At 38.3% G+C, this 17,992-nt stretch overlaps 1 protein-coding gene across 8 annotated transcripts in view; it reads left to right on the top strand.

The window, feature by feature from the left end:
• The window catches only part of APP (amyloid beta precursor protein), a 241,096-nt gene that overhangs the window by 57,652 nt on the left and 165,452 nt on the right, over positions 1–17,992 (top strand). For all 8 annotated transcript variants that reach the window (XM_017650815.3, XM_017650814.3, XM_017650813.3 and 5 more), the window contains exon 3: positions 13,318–13,447. In XM_017650815.3, coding sequence (XP_017506304.1) covers positions 13,318–13,447 — 130 coding nt within the window. The remainder of the gene's footprint in view (positions 1–13,317; positions 13,448–17,992) is intronic.

The raw sequence follows: 17,992 nt of genomic DNA, 5'->3' as shown, positions 1-17,992 counted from the left end.
TTTATCTTGCTTTATTCTTTTTTTTAATCGATGTTTTTTAGATACTATTAATTCCCCACTAGGAAAGCCAAGGAAAATAATATTTATAATTTTCTACCTCACCTGATTCTTCCTTTTTTGTGGGGAAATGGCTGTCATCTTAACCTAGTTGTTTCCAGAATTTGTATGGAACAATAGCTTAAAAATGTATAGAATTCGAGGTTGACAAGTATTTTTGTTCAACACCATGAAGTTACTTATCCACTATATTCTGGCATTTATCATTGTGCAGAATTTCTTTTTTAATATACAGAAACCATTCCTGTGAGTGACCATTTACAGCGCTGCTCATTTGCTGATTATTTTTCTCCCAATAGTGATGAATAAATTTTTTCTTTATGTTCTCAGTCCCTCTTGTGACCAAAACACAGATGTTTTAGAGACAACTGGCTGAGTCACAGAGGCAGCTGTTAGCAGTCTGTAGTCCTAGGACAAAATAAAGCCAACTGAACCCATGACTGTGACCTCATTTTGACCTTTTGCTAACCAATTTAACCCACTTGTTATTTCGCTTTTCCAAAGGATTGCTCACATAACTGCACATTGTATCTGTTGATGCTTAGCTTCATAGGATGTGCCAAATACTATTATTCTGTTGGTAAATTAGCTAGTTCATGTCCTTCCTAGTCTCATGTTCTTCTCAATTTGTATTCCCTACTCTTGGTTGTTATTTGTTATTAATATCGTCATTTTTGCCTCCCGATTTCTTCCGTCCTGTCCTTGGTCAAGAGCCAGATTAAGAAGAAAAAGTAAAAAGTTGAGTATTTCACCTTGTGCTCCTGGTTGTAAACCCTTATAAAGTTTGATTGGGAAGATAATTTGAAATTTAGGGTTTAACTTTAGTATTTGTTTAATCTGTATTTTTTCCCAAATCATCCAAATTCATGGTATGAGTTCCCTCCTCTTCCCCAATCATAACAGTTATGCTTCTGCCCAGTCAGTGTTCAGATTTTTGCACTTCTTTACATTTTCTTTTTTTATTAGCAGTCAGCACCACTTGAGGTTTTTCTCTCATTTCTGCCTCAGATAAGTACTGAGGACTGCTGTGGACTAAATATTTGTGCTCCTTCCCAAGTTCATATGTTGAAGCCCTAACCTCCGTCACGAAGGTATTTTGGAGGTGCGGTCTTTGGGTGGTAACTTGGGTCAGGTGAGGTCATGAGGGTGGGGTCCTCAGAGTGGGATTGATTCCTTGTAGGAAGAGGCACCAGAGAGCTTTTGAAGTCGGCTCTTCCCTCCCTGCTCACACAAAGAAGTAATGGGAGGACACAGAAAGAGGTGGTCATCTGCAGGAACAGAACCTTCACCAGATACTGACCGTTCTGGCACCCTGATCTCAGACTTCCAGCCTCCAGAATTGTGAGAAAATCAATTCCTGTTGTTTAAGCTACCCTGACTGTGGTAATTTGTTATGGCAGCCTGAACTAAAACCAGGACTCACTATGGCTCCTGTGGGCAAAAGGATTATAGGCCCAAGGTGTCGCTGAGCATTACTGTTTCTAGAGATCATGCCTATGAAACATTTTATCCAACACTAAGAGCATGCCGGTAATCATTTAGTAATCGCTTGTGGATGATCTTTTGGCACAGGGATTGGAGTTGTGTAGACAGGGGCTCTGAAGCCCTCTCTACACTGAGAGAACCTCCTAAGTGGGTCTTGTGGTTTTCTTTTGCAGAGACTATTTCTTTCTACTGATAGAATTCTAACAAGATTTTTGAGCAAGAGTGAGGGTGACATTGGCCCATAGTCTACATCTGCCCTCATTTTATTTTTACAGTTAAGTACCATGATAAACACTCACTAGTAGTGGAATAAACATATAGTATGGCTTTAAAATTTCAGGTAAGCATACTAAACAATCACTAAGTATGCTTCTAAAAACATTAAGCAAAGCCTAGATTGTTCCTTATATGATCATGTGGTAGTATGTATCCTTGGCTGTTGATAAATTATGCCTTCTCTTGAATCTTGGTTGGACCTGAGACTTGACTTCAACCAGTGAAATGGAGTACAAGTAACACTGCTTCAGTTCTGGGTCTAAGTCTTAAGAAGGGTGGGAGTTTCTCATTTTGAGCTCTGGGAAGGCAGCCATGTGGAGAAGCCCACATAGGAGAGAGTGGAGTTCTCATTCAGTAGCTTTGCCCGAGATCCCCCTGCTTGCCAGCCCCAGCTAACAGCTATGTCCGCATGACCAGCTTGGACCTTACAGCCTTCCTTGTGGTACTTAGCTGACCTCACTGTGTGAAGAATTGCCCAACCAATATACAGAATTGTGAGAAATTTTAAATTATCATGTGGTAACTAGACTCCAAGATGGCTTCCAACAAAATGTTACTTGCTTCCCTCCTTGTATTCACATCCAGGCATGCTATCCTCCCACACTGCAGGGCCGACATGTATAGTCAGTAAGATACTACAGAAATGATGGGGTGTGACTTTGGAGGCTAGGTCATAAAAGACATTTGGCTTCCACCTTGTATACTTTTGCTCTAGTGGAAGCTGGCTGCCACGCCAGGAAGACACTCAACAGTCTGTGCATACTGTGTGGGACTGAAGGCTCCATGAGCAGCACACTGGCTTGCCAGGCCTGTGAATGAACCTCTTGGGAGTGAATCCTGTAGCCTAGTCAAGGCTTCATGTAACCTCAGCTGTCAGGTCCCACCCTGTAAGAGTCAGGATCACCCAACGAACCACTCTGAATCCAGACCCACAGAAACAGAAAAAGTGTAAGATAAGAAATGCTTACTCTTGGAAGCTACCAAAGTTTGGGATAGTTTGTATGTAATGATAGATGATGACCACAACAGACATTCTCTCAATCATTATTTTCCTCTGTGGTCCTTTGATCAAAAACAGTTCTTTCCTCTGTTCTATACTAGACGCAGGAAGTGCTGCCATCACAGAAATAACTTGAAAATAACTCTATAAATTATTCATCATTTCACATCCTAAAGTAGCCACTTGCTTGAATGAACTGTTAGGTTATCTAAACATTGTTCTAAGAAACTGTGCATCTTATAAATAGAGCAAAACTAGGATAATAATCCCCTTGAGACATGTATTAAAACCTAGGAACAAAAATTAGAACTTTCAGGTTTTATTTTGCTCTTTTGAATGAAATGAGATTTGTGGGAAAAAATTGTTTTTATTTAAACTAAAGGCTTTGGAATGGAAGAATAAAAAAGTTGGAAATGTAATAAAGAATCTCAATCTCATCATCCCTTCTGAAACTAAATTTAGGCAAATTTAGCAGATATTTGCTGACTGCTGTTCAAGATAGGATTTTGTATCATGTGTTGCTGAGTGGCAAGACACCATTTTTGGCTCATAAGAGCTTATTAATATACAACTAGATAAAATTGAAAAGAGAATTTAGAAAGTTGAAAAGGTGGAATGAGGCTGTAAAATAGAAGGTTTTGATTGTAAATCTTCGGATTTGGGATCTAATTCTGGAGTTAAGTAAGAGCTTTGAGATTGTTTTTAGCATGAGTGTTTTTTGGTCAAGACACTTTAAGAGAAATTAGCCTTTGTCCAAGGGTAGGTTGGATTGGGGAGAGAAGGGAATTCAAATCTCAAGGTGTTAAGTGTGAAAAGGAATGTGAAAGATCAACCTGTTTATTATCCACCTCATTGTGTACAAGATGCTGTGATAAGGGAGTCTTTTGTGTCAAGTGTAGGGCAGGGGGGCTTTTCTAGACAGACAGACTTTTAAATTCAGCCTTTGTTCTCCGACACCTGAGCAATCCAGGAAAGCTGCCTAACCAGTCTTAGACCGAGTCCTCCGGTTGTTACGATAGGAATGCATGGTGTGTGCCATTAAAGTTAAATATTATAAATTAAATGAATATTATATAAGACCTCTTTTTTGGAGAGAGCTTAACACACAAGCTCCACCACCCTCTGTATCCCTAACATTCAGAGCACTTCGAGTGAGGTAGGGTTTAGAGCAGTATTGATGGCTCTGCTAACACACTGCAAAGCCCATCAGTTCTCTGGAAGGAGTTTTGACTTAAGCACTGGCAGAGATTCCAGCTGGGAAAGTTAGGTGAATGTGGCTTTGTTTATAATCTCTTTAATTAGATTTTGGGTATCCTCTCTTTTTCCTACGTGTTTTTTTCATAGCTAACAATATATGTTCCCTGTTTTTTTTAACCTTCTTGCTCTAAGTGAGCAGTAGTTTTGTTTATAAATTAACAGGATCACGGAGCATATCAGTGGCTGAACAAAACAAAAACTGTGTTCCATAAGTTGAGAAAAGCCATTTCTTTACCCCAGCTTTCTACAGTAAAATACATGACTGGCCAGGCAAGAATCATTTCTTACCCTTGATGTTTTCATTGCACAGTAATATGAAATTAAGATTAAATTTAAAAAATGGACAACACATGTGATCTTTAGCATCTAACCAACTTTGAAGGAATACTATATACACAGTGCTGTGGTAGGAGCCTTGGTACCTTCTTGACCATTATTATTTAGTTATGTGTCCATCCACTTTCATAAGCTTAAAAATGACCAACAAATTACAGGCACATATACATTGTGATTTTGGATTTGAAAGATCCAGAAATTCATATTAGATGAAACAATTTTTGAATAGAGGTGTATCTAGTTAGCTATAATGAGAATGGGTATATTTCTGCATGAGTGATCTGTATGCTATAAGGATTGCTTGCACAAACCATAGAATTTGGAACTAAAAGAGGTGAAATCAGTTTGAATTTTTTTTAGACAATTGTCATTGAGTCGAATTAATGTTTAATCTAACATTTGTCCTTGTTATCATCTAGCTCTTTCCTAAATGCATACCCAAGTAATACAGTGAACTTCTATATTTGACATTTTATTTATCTATTAAAATTTTTTTTCTTGTAACGTTTTCTTTTTAGCTTTATTGAGGTAAATTTGACAAAATTGTGTTGTTTGAATATTTTAAAAATAATAAAATTAGCCATAAATTGACAGATAATGAGAATCTAGGCTGTATGTGTACACATATATCTGCTTGCACTTTCACATTCATGTCCTGTCCTGTTTATTTTGGTGGTTCGCCCTCCCCAACCCCGCCCCGCCCAACCTCTACCTTTCTTTATATTCAGTACTCCTGGATTAAGAGTGATTTATACATCGGGCAAGGTTCTTTGACAGTATTCCCCACCTGTTAGTATGTGTGTATATAGCAATGTATTGATATACAGTGTCAGAAACAGACTTGGGCCAAGTGATTGGGATTTGGGCTGTCCCATTGAAGCATTTGACATCCCCCACCTTTGCTTAAAGTTATCATTGCGACAGTATAGCACTGGTCATACTTCATTATTTCAGCAGTGTTTCATCAGCTGCAGATTGTCTCGTAACACCTGATTAAATTATAAGCAGAGACCATATTTGCTTTCCAGTTTTCTTTCTCAAATTAGATATTCTGTTCCCCATATGCCCCATTATTCAAAGAATTTATGTTGCAAAGAGTTTGATATGAATCTTTTCTGTATTCCAGAAAATTTTAAAGGTAAAAGCACATCATTTTAATCCAGAAATAGAAATGTGTTTGTCTAGGCCTTACTTTATTTTGGTTTATACACTGAAGTGTAGGTAGTTCAAAACTTAAAATTAATACAATCTAAGTACTAAGAAATGGCACTTTATTTAGTTACGTTCTACTCCATCAGTTTTATTGTCTGTGAAATGGAGTGACTGCTGATAGAGGATTACATGATTTACCACACAAAAAACATTTGCAATTATTTTGACACATAGTAAATCCTCAATTATATATACTTTTCATTCTCCTGTTGGTTATGTTCTTTGAAAAAGAAATTGGAACATAAAAGCTTCCAGATGAAAACACCCATGGTCACCTCTATACCATTTTGCTATCAAGTTTTTGACTTTTTGTTCCCTGTATATGTTCGTACATGCCAACTGCTATAATGCATGTACAATTTGGATCTTGGTTTGTTCTTCTGTTTGTTCACTTGTAACATAAATTTAGAAATTCAACCATTCCATGGGATTCCTTTTTATTTCTAATGCTTTTTTAATTCAGAATATCAAACATAGTATAAAAGTAGAAATAATAGTATAAGGAACAGCCCATGTACCTGTCACTCAGCGTCAATATAAAATCTAGTCCCTCCTGTTCTGGATAAGCCTGGAATGCAAGTTCTCTGTCCTGCCTCTTTCAAGGTCTGTGTTATTTTTGGCTAAGCTCCTGTGCAGAAGTGTTGCTCATCCCTTTTGCAGGGGTATAAATTGATTAAGATGAATGAAAGCATCTTAATTATTGACTTCATACTTACTTCATACTTCTGTCTTAAAACACAATTTAACTAACATTACACAATTCCTAACATTTTTTTTCTAAAAAGAGGTATCTTTGACAATTTGGTTAAAATTTGGTTTCAAAAGTTGAAAGACTAGAAAGAACAGTAAGCAAATTATTTTCAGAATTAGTAGCAGTTCCCATTACCCTGACCACTAACTCTGTTTTCTACGTTTTCCTAGCCACATTTGATTTCGTGGTCTTGAAGTATCTTGATCATTTGAAATTTAGTTGTGTGTAAATACGACTTTGGGCATTAATCACTTACCTGAGCTGGCCGGTTTGCAAAAGGGACTTCAGCAAAATAAAAATAAAAAAATTTCCAGCTTGGATAGAAAGAGAGACACTTCTTAGATTTTTAAAGTTTAAAATGATAATGTTCTGATGGTAACTAGGCTTTCGTATATTTTTTTGTAGTGAGGTAAACCACTCAGGTTATCACTATAAACCTTCTATAAACGTACTGTGGATCTCAGATTGTTTTAACTCTCCCTCTCTCCTGGCTGTTGGCGTTTTGATGCTTCAGCTCTCTTTAAGAAAGTTTATGTACTGGTACATTTGCTTTCAAAGATAAAACATATTTCTATGGCCTAAACATTTCTAATTTTTCCTAAGCATCTTCCTCACCTGTATATTAATGTTCGTTAACATTCATCTACTGCTTCTTACATAAGATGCTACTGTTTGTATAAGTTGCCACACCATGCTTGGAAGAACAGTATGGAAGACATTGAGATTCATTATTTTTCTCAAAAGCTCATAATCCAACTATAATATTATATTACTTAGATTATTTTATGTAACACATGTGTTGATAATACCCGGTAGAAGTTTAATATATACCAATTTCCCTAAAATTAATGGATTCTGAACTTAGAAATAATCACTAATATGTGTTAGGCCCTTTTCTGTGCTGTCTCAGGGTTGGCCACTTTGAGGGATCACAGACACGAGTAACATTGTCCCTGCCATCAAGGAGTATGTATTAGAATAGGGCATAAAAGTATATACTGCAAACAATAGAAAGTGGTTGGTGATCAGTTAAAAGTAGTGGGATAAAATGCTTTGGAATCAGCCACTGAAGGGGGTTGTGGGGGAGTATTGGTGAACCAGTATTTAAACTGGGCCTTCTTGGGTTTTGTTCACTTGGAAGGAAAATGGGCTACCAAAGTAGCTTACATTTAAAAGGAACTTACTGAAGGCAGCACACACACCTCACTGGAGTGGTCGGGCACTCCCTGCCTGATCGTCATCTTGTCTGTCTGTCTCCATCTAGGGTACAAGGCACTGTGGTCCTAGATTCTCTCTCTGCATAGCTTCCTATTTTCATCCCCTAGACCAGCTGCTGCTTGCAGATTCCTTTTCCCCGCTTCACCATGGGTTTTGCTCTGCACCATCTCTGGCTGACTTACTCTGCCTACCAGCTGGTATCCTCCCCCTCCTCCAGCTTGAGCCTGCTTGTATTCAGATCTCCTGAGGAAGAGAATGCAATACACAGTCTGCTTTCTTCTGGCTCTAATCAGCTCTATGGATGGAGCTGCAGAGTTAAAATATAGTCACTAATGACACTCCTTCAGGGGGCTGGGGGCTGGAGCACCACGGAGGGGAGCAGGGAGTTTGCAGCACTGGTAGCCTTAAACCAACTGAATGTGAAGCACCATAGGGAGGCTACCCAGTGCCAAATTGTGTTTGCTGCCTGTCAGCAAAGTGCATTTTCCCTGGAAGGCAGTAAACGTGTACTTAACACAAATGTGAGGCGCACTGTGATAAACACTGTAAAGCATCACTGAAGTAGGAGAAAGAGTGGCATTCTGTTACACTGTGAGTGGATGAAGTGTGCCAGCAATGGGGGCGGGCCGACCCTAGTAGGCTTGGGCAGCGTTTTTTGCAGAGTGATGTTACGGGTTTTAGTAAGAGTGTGTTTGGAGCACAGTATATGTATTTATACAGCACTTCTTCCATGGAGCTGTGATTTAGGAAGATTAGTAGGAACTGAAGACAGTTTGCCTTTCAGATAACTGACACAGACCTAGATTTGCTTCTGCTTTAAGTATTTATTAATATAGCTGTAGTGATCCAAGTTTTTTTTTAATTGATCAAGAAAATAATTACTCAAAATTGGGGTCACATAGGAAATGTTTTAGGAAAGAAGGGGCCATCTGAAAGTTGATTTGCTAGTGCTGTGATAGCAAGTGATTAGTAGTGCTTGCTGTGTTAGTGATACATGCAAATTAAATAGCTGAAGGAACTCGAGTATCTTTACCTCCTATGTTGAGATTTGAGATGCTGCAAAGAGAATATGAAGCCTTGAACTGATCATTAAAATTACTTGTGGAGAAAAGTCAGGAACTTAAGTAGCCACAAGCACAGTTGTTTGTCTAATTATTTTAATTTTTATTCTCACCTAAACCTATAAGCTGTGCTGTTTTTCCAGCATAAAATGTTTGTCTTAAAACATAAAAATGCTTATTTGTCTGTCTTGCCAGTGGATTTCAGCCCCGGGCAAGTTCGCTATGGATTCAGTGTGACCAAAAAAAATGACAGCAAAACGTTCTTGGGGTAAAAGGGTTATACCCAACTTTATACCCATGGTGGCAGGTCAGTCAGTAAAATTCCATTCACTCAGAGTGAGTCTGCATGCAGCAAGCCCGTCTCTGCCTCTGGGCCTCTCTGTCCGCACAGCGGTCCTCCAGGCCTCTGCATAGCCATTCCGTACAGCTGTCCTCTGGGCCTCGGTCCTCGGCGCTGCCACCACTCCAGCCTCTGCTCTGCTCTCCTGTAGCCTTGCAGCCCTGCCACCATGTTGCGCGCGAACACTGGGCGGAGCTCCTTATATAAAGTCAACAGCCATGTATTGCCCACAGGTGTGCAGTGAGCTAGTCAACCAGGGCCAGGTGAGAATCCTGGCCAAACTCTCATTTTATCCACATTGTCTCTGGCCATATTCTGAAGCTGCTTCAAAAAAAAAAAACTAGATGTATAGTACTTGGATTTCTTTTTCTTTTTTTGGCAGAGTCTTTAATGTGTTTTTTTTTTCACCGTGTCCTTTTGATTTTGTTTCTGGTTAGGGGTTGTGTGTGCACGTGGTAATCACTTTGACTAACTGGGACTTGCTGTGCTTCAGAAGAACTTTTGTTAACTTGATTGTTGATGTTCCTCCCCTTTTAATTAAACTTCCTGATTTTTAACAGCAATATTTTATTATCTTTGGCAGATCCAAATTAGTAACTCCTTGTCTCAGAAGAAAACTAGGTGAATTGGGTTGAAGTTACTGTTGCCATTTTCATCACTGTGGTGATCAGCAAACTATGCCTGGGACTTAAGCTCTGTTAAGCTCTGTTCACATTTTATTGTCTCATCCACCTGCATATTAACAATTATCCTTGTCAGTGTTCTGGAGAGAGAAGTTGAAGCACAGAAAATTAACGCATGTCCCTACAATTCATGGTGGGAACTGGAAGTAAAATCTGTGTTGACTGGTCACTTTGTGAAGCTCTGGTGATCTTTAGGGAAGAAACCCCATCTTCACTGGTTTGAATTTGTCAGTATGCAGTTCTGTCTGCTAGAAAATGACCAGCTGCACAGGTTACTACTCTGCTGCAGTAGATATTAGCATAGGAAACTGAAGACAGCATGCAGTGTGAGGGTGAGATATCTTGCCTTTTTTCTTATCAGTTTACTACAAACAGTTGTTTTCGTTGTGAATTGAAAAGAAAAAAATGTGGCTTGACTGTGCCTGCCGCAGGGCTTAGAAAAAACTGCAAGTCCCTAGCAGGGTAGTTTCTGGGAAGTAGGTAGTATTAGAAAGTGCGTGTAACTCACACTTTCAGGCTCATTAAGTCATGTCCCTCAGGGCCAACTCTCCAGTGTCATGGAGTTTATGACTCATGTGTACAGTCCTTTTGTGATACAATAAACAAGGAAAGGTGGTAAAAGAATTGTATTCCTGTATAGAACCACTTCACCTTTCATTACACAGAAAAAAGCCACTAGGATATTAAATTTTTAGTGGCATATTCAAGTTGAGCAATATCTGAGACTCAAATATATGCACTGAGGTGTTAAAGAGACTTAAGAACAAAGTAAAATAAGTGGGGTGGAGATAGCTGTTTCTGTTTGGAGAGCAAGCTTAGTGGAAGTGTTTTTGAAGAGTAGCTTTCTCAGTACCTGCGCCCCCCGCCCCTCACCCTGCCCTATTCTGATTCAGTATATCCTTATTTTGTATTATAGAATGTACCTCCACCACTGAATATTCTGCACACTACACTGGTCAGTGCCTTATTTTTAATTTTTTTTTAAACAGGCCTTTTTACAAAGCAAAACAAAATAGCAGTAGACTCATAGACACTGAGAAGTGAGTGGTGGTTACCATCAGGTAGGGGTTAGGGTGGGGAGGTGGGGAGGGTGAGAGGGATAAAGAGGCACAAAAATTCTCAATCATAATATAAGTTGGTCATGGGGATAGTAGTACAGCAAGGAGAATATATGGCATGGAGAATATACATCTACATTGATAGATAGTAACCGCACTAGTAGGGGTGAGGATTTAATGATATGGGTAACTGTTGAACCACTGTGTTGTATACTTGAAACCAATATAAGATTGTATATCAGTGATACTTCAATTTAAAAAATCATAACAAAAAAAATCTCCTTTTTTAGAACTGTTTTAGGTTCACAGCAAAATTGAGAGAGGAAGATACAGATTTCCCACATGTCTCCTCCCCACACATGTACACAATCTCCCCTATTATCAGCATCCTCCACCAGAGCGATGCATTAGGTGTAATTGATGCACCTGCACTGACACATCATAATCACCATTCATAGTTCACATTAATGTCCACTCTTGGTGTTGTACACTCTGTGAGTTTGGACAAGTGTATAATGACATACATTTGCCATTATAGTATCATATAGAATAATTTCACAGCCCTAAAAATCCTCTGTGCTCCTCCTAATCATCCCTTCTTCCCTGCCACCTCTGGTAACCACTGATCATTTTTCTGTCTCCATAGGTTCACCTTTTCCAGGATTACATATAATTGGAGTCATGCAGTGTGGAGCCCTTTCAGATTGGCTTCTTTCACTTAGTAAAATGCACTTAAGGTTTCTCTATGTCTTTTTGTGGCTTGATAGCTTATTTCTTCAGCACTGAATAATCCACTGGCTGGGTGAACCAGTTTTTATCCATTCTTGGTGCCTTATTTATTTATTTTTATTGATTTATCCCAGGGGTAGGCCTAGGGTGAGGTGAATGAGGCACTCAGGAATCAAAAGAAATGATATTTTAATACAATATTTAAAAAATAAAAATTAAGGCCAAAAATCTACAATGAACAAAAATACCAGAATTTTAAATAAAGATGGATCATGGTAATCCCTCTCTGAATGTCACTGACAATCATAAGCAAAATTCCCTACATCCATGAGCCACATGGTGGATGTTGTCTTCTTGCTCTGAATCCTGACTCTCCCCCAAAGACGTTGCTTCCCCTGTAGCCTCTCAGGTGGAAGTGTTTTCTCTCTATGCTCAGCTTTGTACCTACGGGTAGGGAGGTCTTTTTTCCTGATGCTCACTTCCCAAACATTCTTCCCCATTCCAACCTGAAGTGGTCTTTGTACGTGCTCTTGAACTAGATCCCTTCTCTCCTCTCCCTGTTGGAATCAACTGGAGACCTTATGCCACCTCAGTGGCATTGCCCTTCAGTCTTTCAGTTTTAGGTCCTGGGCTTCTGTCATCCAAACGACGACCCCTTTCGGGATTCTTAAGGGATTTTGATATCCATCCATCTCGATGATTCTTCCAGGATTCCAGTTCCTCAGGTTGCCTCCAGTGGTCTTGCCTTCACCATTCACCAGCCATTCCTTCCATTCTATGCCCTGCCATTAACCAATAACTGTAACTCCTCCAAAGTCATCATCGCAGCTCTGATCATCTTAACCAGCTCACAGATTTCTTTGCTACCTTTATGCCAAAATTCTGAATCGACACCAGGATTCAGTGATAGTACAGCCTTCTGTGTCTCTCACCCTTCACGTTCCCACCTTAGATTTCATGGCCCATCAATTTAACCATTCCCTTGCTCATACCTTCAATTCTTTTGAACTTTTCTCTCCTCATTGTTATTTATCTGGTAAAACAGCACCCTAATGTAATACAAGATTTATGCAAGGGAAAGTCATTTTATAAATAGATTATTTGTTCTATATTTTTCCTTCAAGTCTCTCATTATGATTAATAAATAGAAGTGATTGGATATTTCACAAATACATTTCAGTTGATCAGGTTTCACATTTCATTCCAAGTGCTCAGTAAAAACCCCATGATCTACTGAGAATAGTCAAAGGAAAGAACTAGTTACCTTTGGAAGTTACCAAGGGAAGATACTCATGATGCAATTCTTTATCTAAATGACACCCATGATAAGTGTTAATAAGTTATTCTTATGTAAATTACTTTGAATAAAGAGAATTTTTATATAGAAAGTTTGCTATATATCATACTCTGTATGTAAAATGTTTGCCTAATTAGTAATATAAGGATGGATTTAATTTAAGTAATGGTAATATTTCAAGATGTATCTGCTGTAAACATTTATTTAGGACATTACAGAATATCCCCCACCAGTTTATTTGGCATTAAAAATGACCCCTTGCTTAGAAGAGGACCCCCTTCACTATTTCTATTTTATGTTCCCTAGAAAAGTATTTTAAGCCTGAATGGATAAAGTAAAATAAAGGTCACATTGCTTAATGTTTTGAATGGAATGATTAGTTCTTGTCACTTGCGTCTTTTTCGTTACCCTGAATTTCTTAAGCTTGATGAGAATGAGAGCAGGCTTGGATGTTGGGGGGTAGCAATACCTTGGAATAATGCACCGGTTGATGAGGTGCCTGCATGTGCCAGCCCCTGCATCAGCTAACAATTTTCCCTTTTTCTGCACTCTCCCAGGTCTACCCTGAACTTCAGATCACCAATGTGGTGGAAGCCAACCAGCCGGTGACCATCCAGAACTGGTGCAAGAAGGGCCGCAAGCAGTGCAAGACCCACACCCACATCGTGATTCCCTACCGCTGCTTAGGTGAGCCAGCCGGCCTAGCTGGCATTGACTGCCCGGGTCTTTCAGTATGAAAAAGAAGGATGCTCCAATTAGATAAAATATACAGATTCTTCCATTAGCATATTGCCACTCTGGATTGGATATATTTTGGACTGTAGAGCACAGGTAGCCTGTGGTCTGGCACTACAGGAGCAGTATTTCTGAGCTTCCTGCTTCAAAATTAATCTACCTATGTGTTTATTAAAACTGAAAATTCCTGGACTGGTCCCATAACTGTTGAATGAAAATGCCTGGTAGTGGGGCCAAGGAGCCTTCATTTTATCAGATTACACAGGTGCCTCTCAGACACACAAACACTCTAGATTTGCAGAGTTAGGGCCTTGGGTGTTTCTTTGTGCAGACTTCATAAACGAGAGAGCCTAATGTGATGCTAATACATTCTACTAATTTCTTAAAAATCTCTTTCCCAAAACAACTAATTAATCCTTCTATTTTGTTTCAGTAGGGGTATATTGGAGTTGGGGATTTTATTTTTTTCTACTTACATCAAGCTGGGGAAACACTTTGATTGCTAAGGTCTAAATGTGTGTTTCTCTCACCAACTTCAAATTTTTCCTTTTATTTTAAAACTTGATTTGTTGTGTGTGGTTTGTATTTTTTCCCTCTGATAGGAAGGAGTCTTCTCCATATTCAATCTGACTTCTTTATTATTAGTCTCTTCCTAGTTGATGTTTTTGTGTAACCAGGAATTGTAGATAGAAATCAGCAGCTTTTCATCTTGATGTAGCATATAGATATTTCCACAAGTTTATTCAGCCATAGGATAGTTGGAAATATGTGGAAATCTATTTATGGGGGATGAGGACAAACACTGATATGCATTTAGATAACTTTCTTGTAAAGACTAAGTAAAAAGGATGTTTTAAAAAATGTCCCATCAGCAAACTTAGAAAGTAAGGATAAGAATTGGGGGTTCTGTGTAATACTTGAGATAATGTCACGAGAGCATGCTGACTACTGTTCATGTGTGTGCATAATGTGAGGCATTAATAGAAACATGGGGTGTTCAAAGGAAGGTTTCATCTGGTGGGTGTACTCACTATGTAATTGATGAAGAGAGTGGAAAACCAGTTACTTAAACATCTGATGATTTGAGTTTCCTTGTTCCTCCTTATTCCTTTTTCATAAATCCTTTACAAGGCTTCCAACCATCTTCTGACCATTGCAGATGTAAAGATTTAGTAAGATAAAAGTAAGTACTGTTTAAATACTAGGTACAGAACTCCTACTTAAAAAAAAAAGGTCAGCTGTCTCCAAACACTGAGTATTTAAAACTAATGAAGTTGTTGGACCAAGAAACCATTTAATTCAGTGTGAGTTAGGAGTAGATCACAACCCATTAATCAGGTGGGCCAGGTCCTGTTAATGATTTGTGTCTTTTGGTCCTCCCTCACCCATACTATGAAATGTTTCAAATTCATTTTGTTTAAAATGTAAGCTCACTCACTGGTGACAGCTACAGGTCTTTGGATGAGCCTTACTGCTGGTGGCGCCTGATGTGACACCCCCACCTGCCCCTGTTTCAGAAGTAAACTCCTGATCATTTTGCTTAAATCTTCCTGCTTCATAATTCTATCAGAATTATTGGAATTGACTAAAAGCTGGAATTCATATGAAAATTGTAATTCACCTTATAGTGCCACTCAGCTGTGGCAAGTTTCCTTTGACCCCCACACCCCTAAATTGATTGTTTCCCCTCAGCCAGCCACTCTTCCTGCCCCTCCCTATCTTTGAGAAATTCCATTCCCTTTCAAGAGTTATTTGAAACTCCAAGGGAAAAAAGACTGTGAAAAGGAATAAAAGATGTATAAAATGTCTTCAGGTCTAAATATGAAGTTAGAAGATTTTATGATAATGCCGTGAATATCAGAATATTTGTTTTTATCATGATAAGCTGTGTTATGCACCATTCAGGGAGACTTCATCCTAACTAGTCTCACTTCACAGGTACTGAAAGTCAGTGGATATCTTTCTATAGCTCACATGTGTAGTTAGTGGTAGAACCAGGACTGAAGCCCAGCAGCCTTGGTTCTCAATCCAGTGTTGTTACAGTGTTAACAAAAAATCGTAGAGCCACATAATTTAGAAAGTCAAATCATAGGAGGAAAGTCTGTAAATTGGAGATAACAACACTTTTAAGAAACTCAAAACAGATAACGTGTGTTGGTAAAGGAGACAGCCATGGCCCTGGAACAGCATAAAGCTCCACATGGTGATGCTTCCCACTGTGTTGGTAGTTGTAGGCCACATTCATGCACATTGTGTGCTGCTTGAAGAAAGAATGACAGCTTATCATTAACATAAACACCTTCTATATTCTCTGGCTGTTTGCAAATACCTCCTTAAGACAAGTGAGATGATTTTACTAAAGTGAATTCTCAGAAAACAAAATTAAATTGTCTTAAAACGTTGAGCATATTAAAATTCAAAATAAAGCTTGAAGAGAGAAAAATGCCTGTTAATGTCTAGCATGCAGGCTTCCTGACATTTCCACCAGAGGCAGGATTGGTGTTTCACTAGGTTTTTTCCCTCTAAACCGCATACTTGCCATGTGCATACTAGCAAGTACCTTGCATTTCTTGTCCAGATGGAGAAGTGCATTAGGTTGCTGTTGACACTTTCATCCCATGGAGTGGATAATTTCCCTTGAGACTGAGTCGGCTGTCTCATTTCAGCCTTCACTTTGGATTGTTGCCTCTGGAACCAGACTGTAAGCTCTGTGTTAACCATACGAACATTTTATTAATTATCTTATGTGGGACTCAAGCACATCATTATTATTACTCAAGAATACTTTTTTTGCAAAGCTTTCAAGCCCTTTCCATTTGAATGACTACTCTTCACGGTGTAATAGATCCACTATTGAAAGTGATGCTCTCCTGCACTTGTCTCTGTACAGTACAGACAAGGTACATGCCAAGATAAATTACTGTGGATTTATGGAGGCTAAATTGGGTTAAGAGCTTAATCCAGAGGAATTAGAAGTTAAAGAATTACTACCTTAAATGTCATCTATTTCATTTTATATGAAATATAAAATAATCTTTTTAGTGTGAAAAGGATGTATTTGAATATTCTGACAGATACTGTACTTGAGTAGTTTTTTAGATTTATACTAAACAACAATGCTCCTAAGGTATATCATGCAGCAGAACAATATTCAAGAAGGTTACAGAAGAGTGTACCTTATTTTAAGAAGGGGGCTGGGACTAGGACATTTCTGCATAGAACATTATTGTTGTAGGCTGTAAGGATCTTATAAATATCCAGATTACTAATGCCTAACTAGTAAATGCCCAGCTTACTAGCACAGTGATACAGTGTGATGACAGGTCAGTACCTCTGAATCTGTTTACTGATGTTTTGCCATTTTCCTATGACATACCAGTTGAGTTGGACTGCTAGTTGTGTATATGTATGGTGGCTCTCTCCAAGAGATAATTGAATATGAAAATTAAAATAATTGAGATGTGGATACCCCATAAGTAATGTTTAAATACTAGGTACAGAACTCCTACTTCAAAAAAAAAAGGTCAGCTGTCTCCAAACACTGGGTATTTAAAACTAATGAAGTTGTTGGACCAAGAGACCATTTAATTACTGCTGTCTTTCATAATGAACAGCTAAACTCAGGAAAACATAATCTTTGTGTAATTTATTTTAGATACTGCTTTTGGGTTCTTTCTATATGTATATTTCCACATAGACAGGCAGACAAATAGATGCTGGCATCCAAGAAGTTTAAAAAGTCACATGTTACTTAAATTTCTCATGGTCACATTGTCACCTACTGTATTATAAAAAGACAAAAATGTCTTTGATTTAATAACATAGCAGCTGAATGCAATAGATATTATTTTGAGTTTTTTAATTTCTCTCTAAATACTTGGAATTGTTTCTTGATGTAAATGAATACAAGTGATTGTGGTGGAGAATCGAGAAGAAATTGACTTTCATCAAAATTCTCTTTTTATTCTAGCAACTTCTGAGCACCTTTTTTAGGTGGTGTGTTGTTTACCATCACTTCCTGCCCCCAGCAGAGAAATTGATTTTTCCGTTTGTCTTTGGAATTGAATTCTGATTGTGTTATTTACCAGTACAAGTGACACATTTGAGATCCTGTCTTGATTTTGTTTACTGTTCTAGTCAGTAAATAACTTTACCAAGTGCTGGCAGAAAATGCAATTTGTGTATAGCAAAACTTGTGCAAGATATTTTGTTTTACATGTTTTATACCACATGAATAATTATAATCAGATTATGAATATAAAATGTAAGGGAAAAATTCAGAGTGGTACAGGTAACTGTTCTTGGGGCAGGAGAGCACCTTAAACCCAACATAAAAAATGGAATTCATTGAATTAACTTAGGCCCTTGCCATGAAACCCTAGTTTTCATTACATTTTAATTAGTGAAACTACATTTTAAAAGTCAGGTAAATAATGTGTAAACTGTATTAGACATAGACTTAATACCATCACAAACTACAAGGTATTTTCTCCCCTA

The sequence above is a fragment of the Manis javanica genome, chromosome 3 (assembly GCF_040802235.1).
Source record: "Manis javanica isolate MJ-LG chromosome 3, MJ_LKY, whole genome shotgun sequence".
NCBI lineage: Eukaryota > Metazoa > Chordata > Mammalia > Pholidota > Manidae > Manis > Manis javanica.
This window is presented reverse-complemented; position numbering and strand designations above follow the sequence as displayed.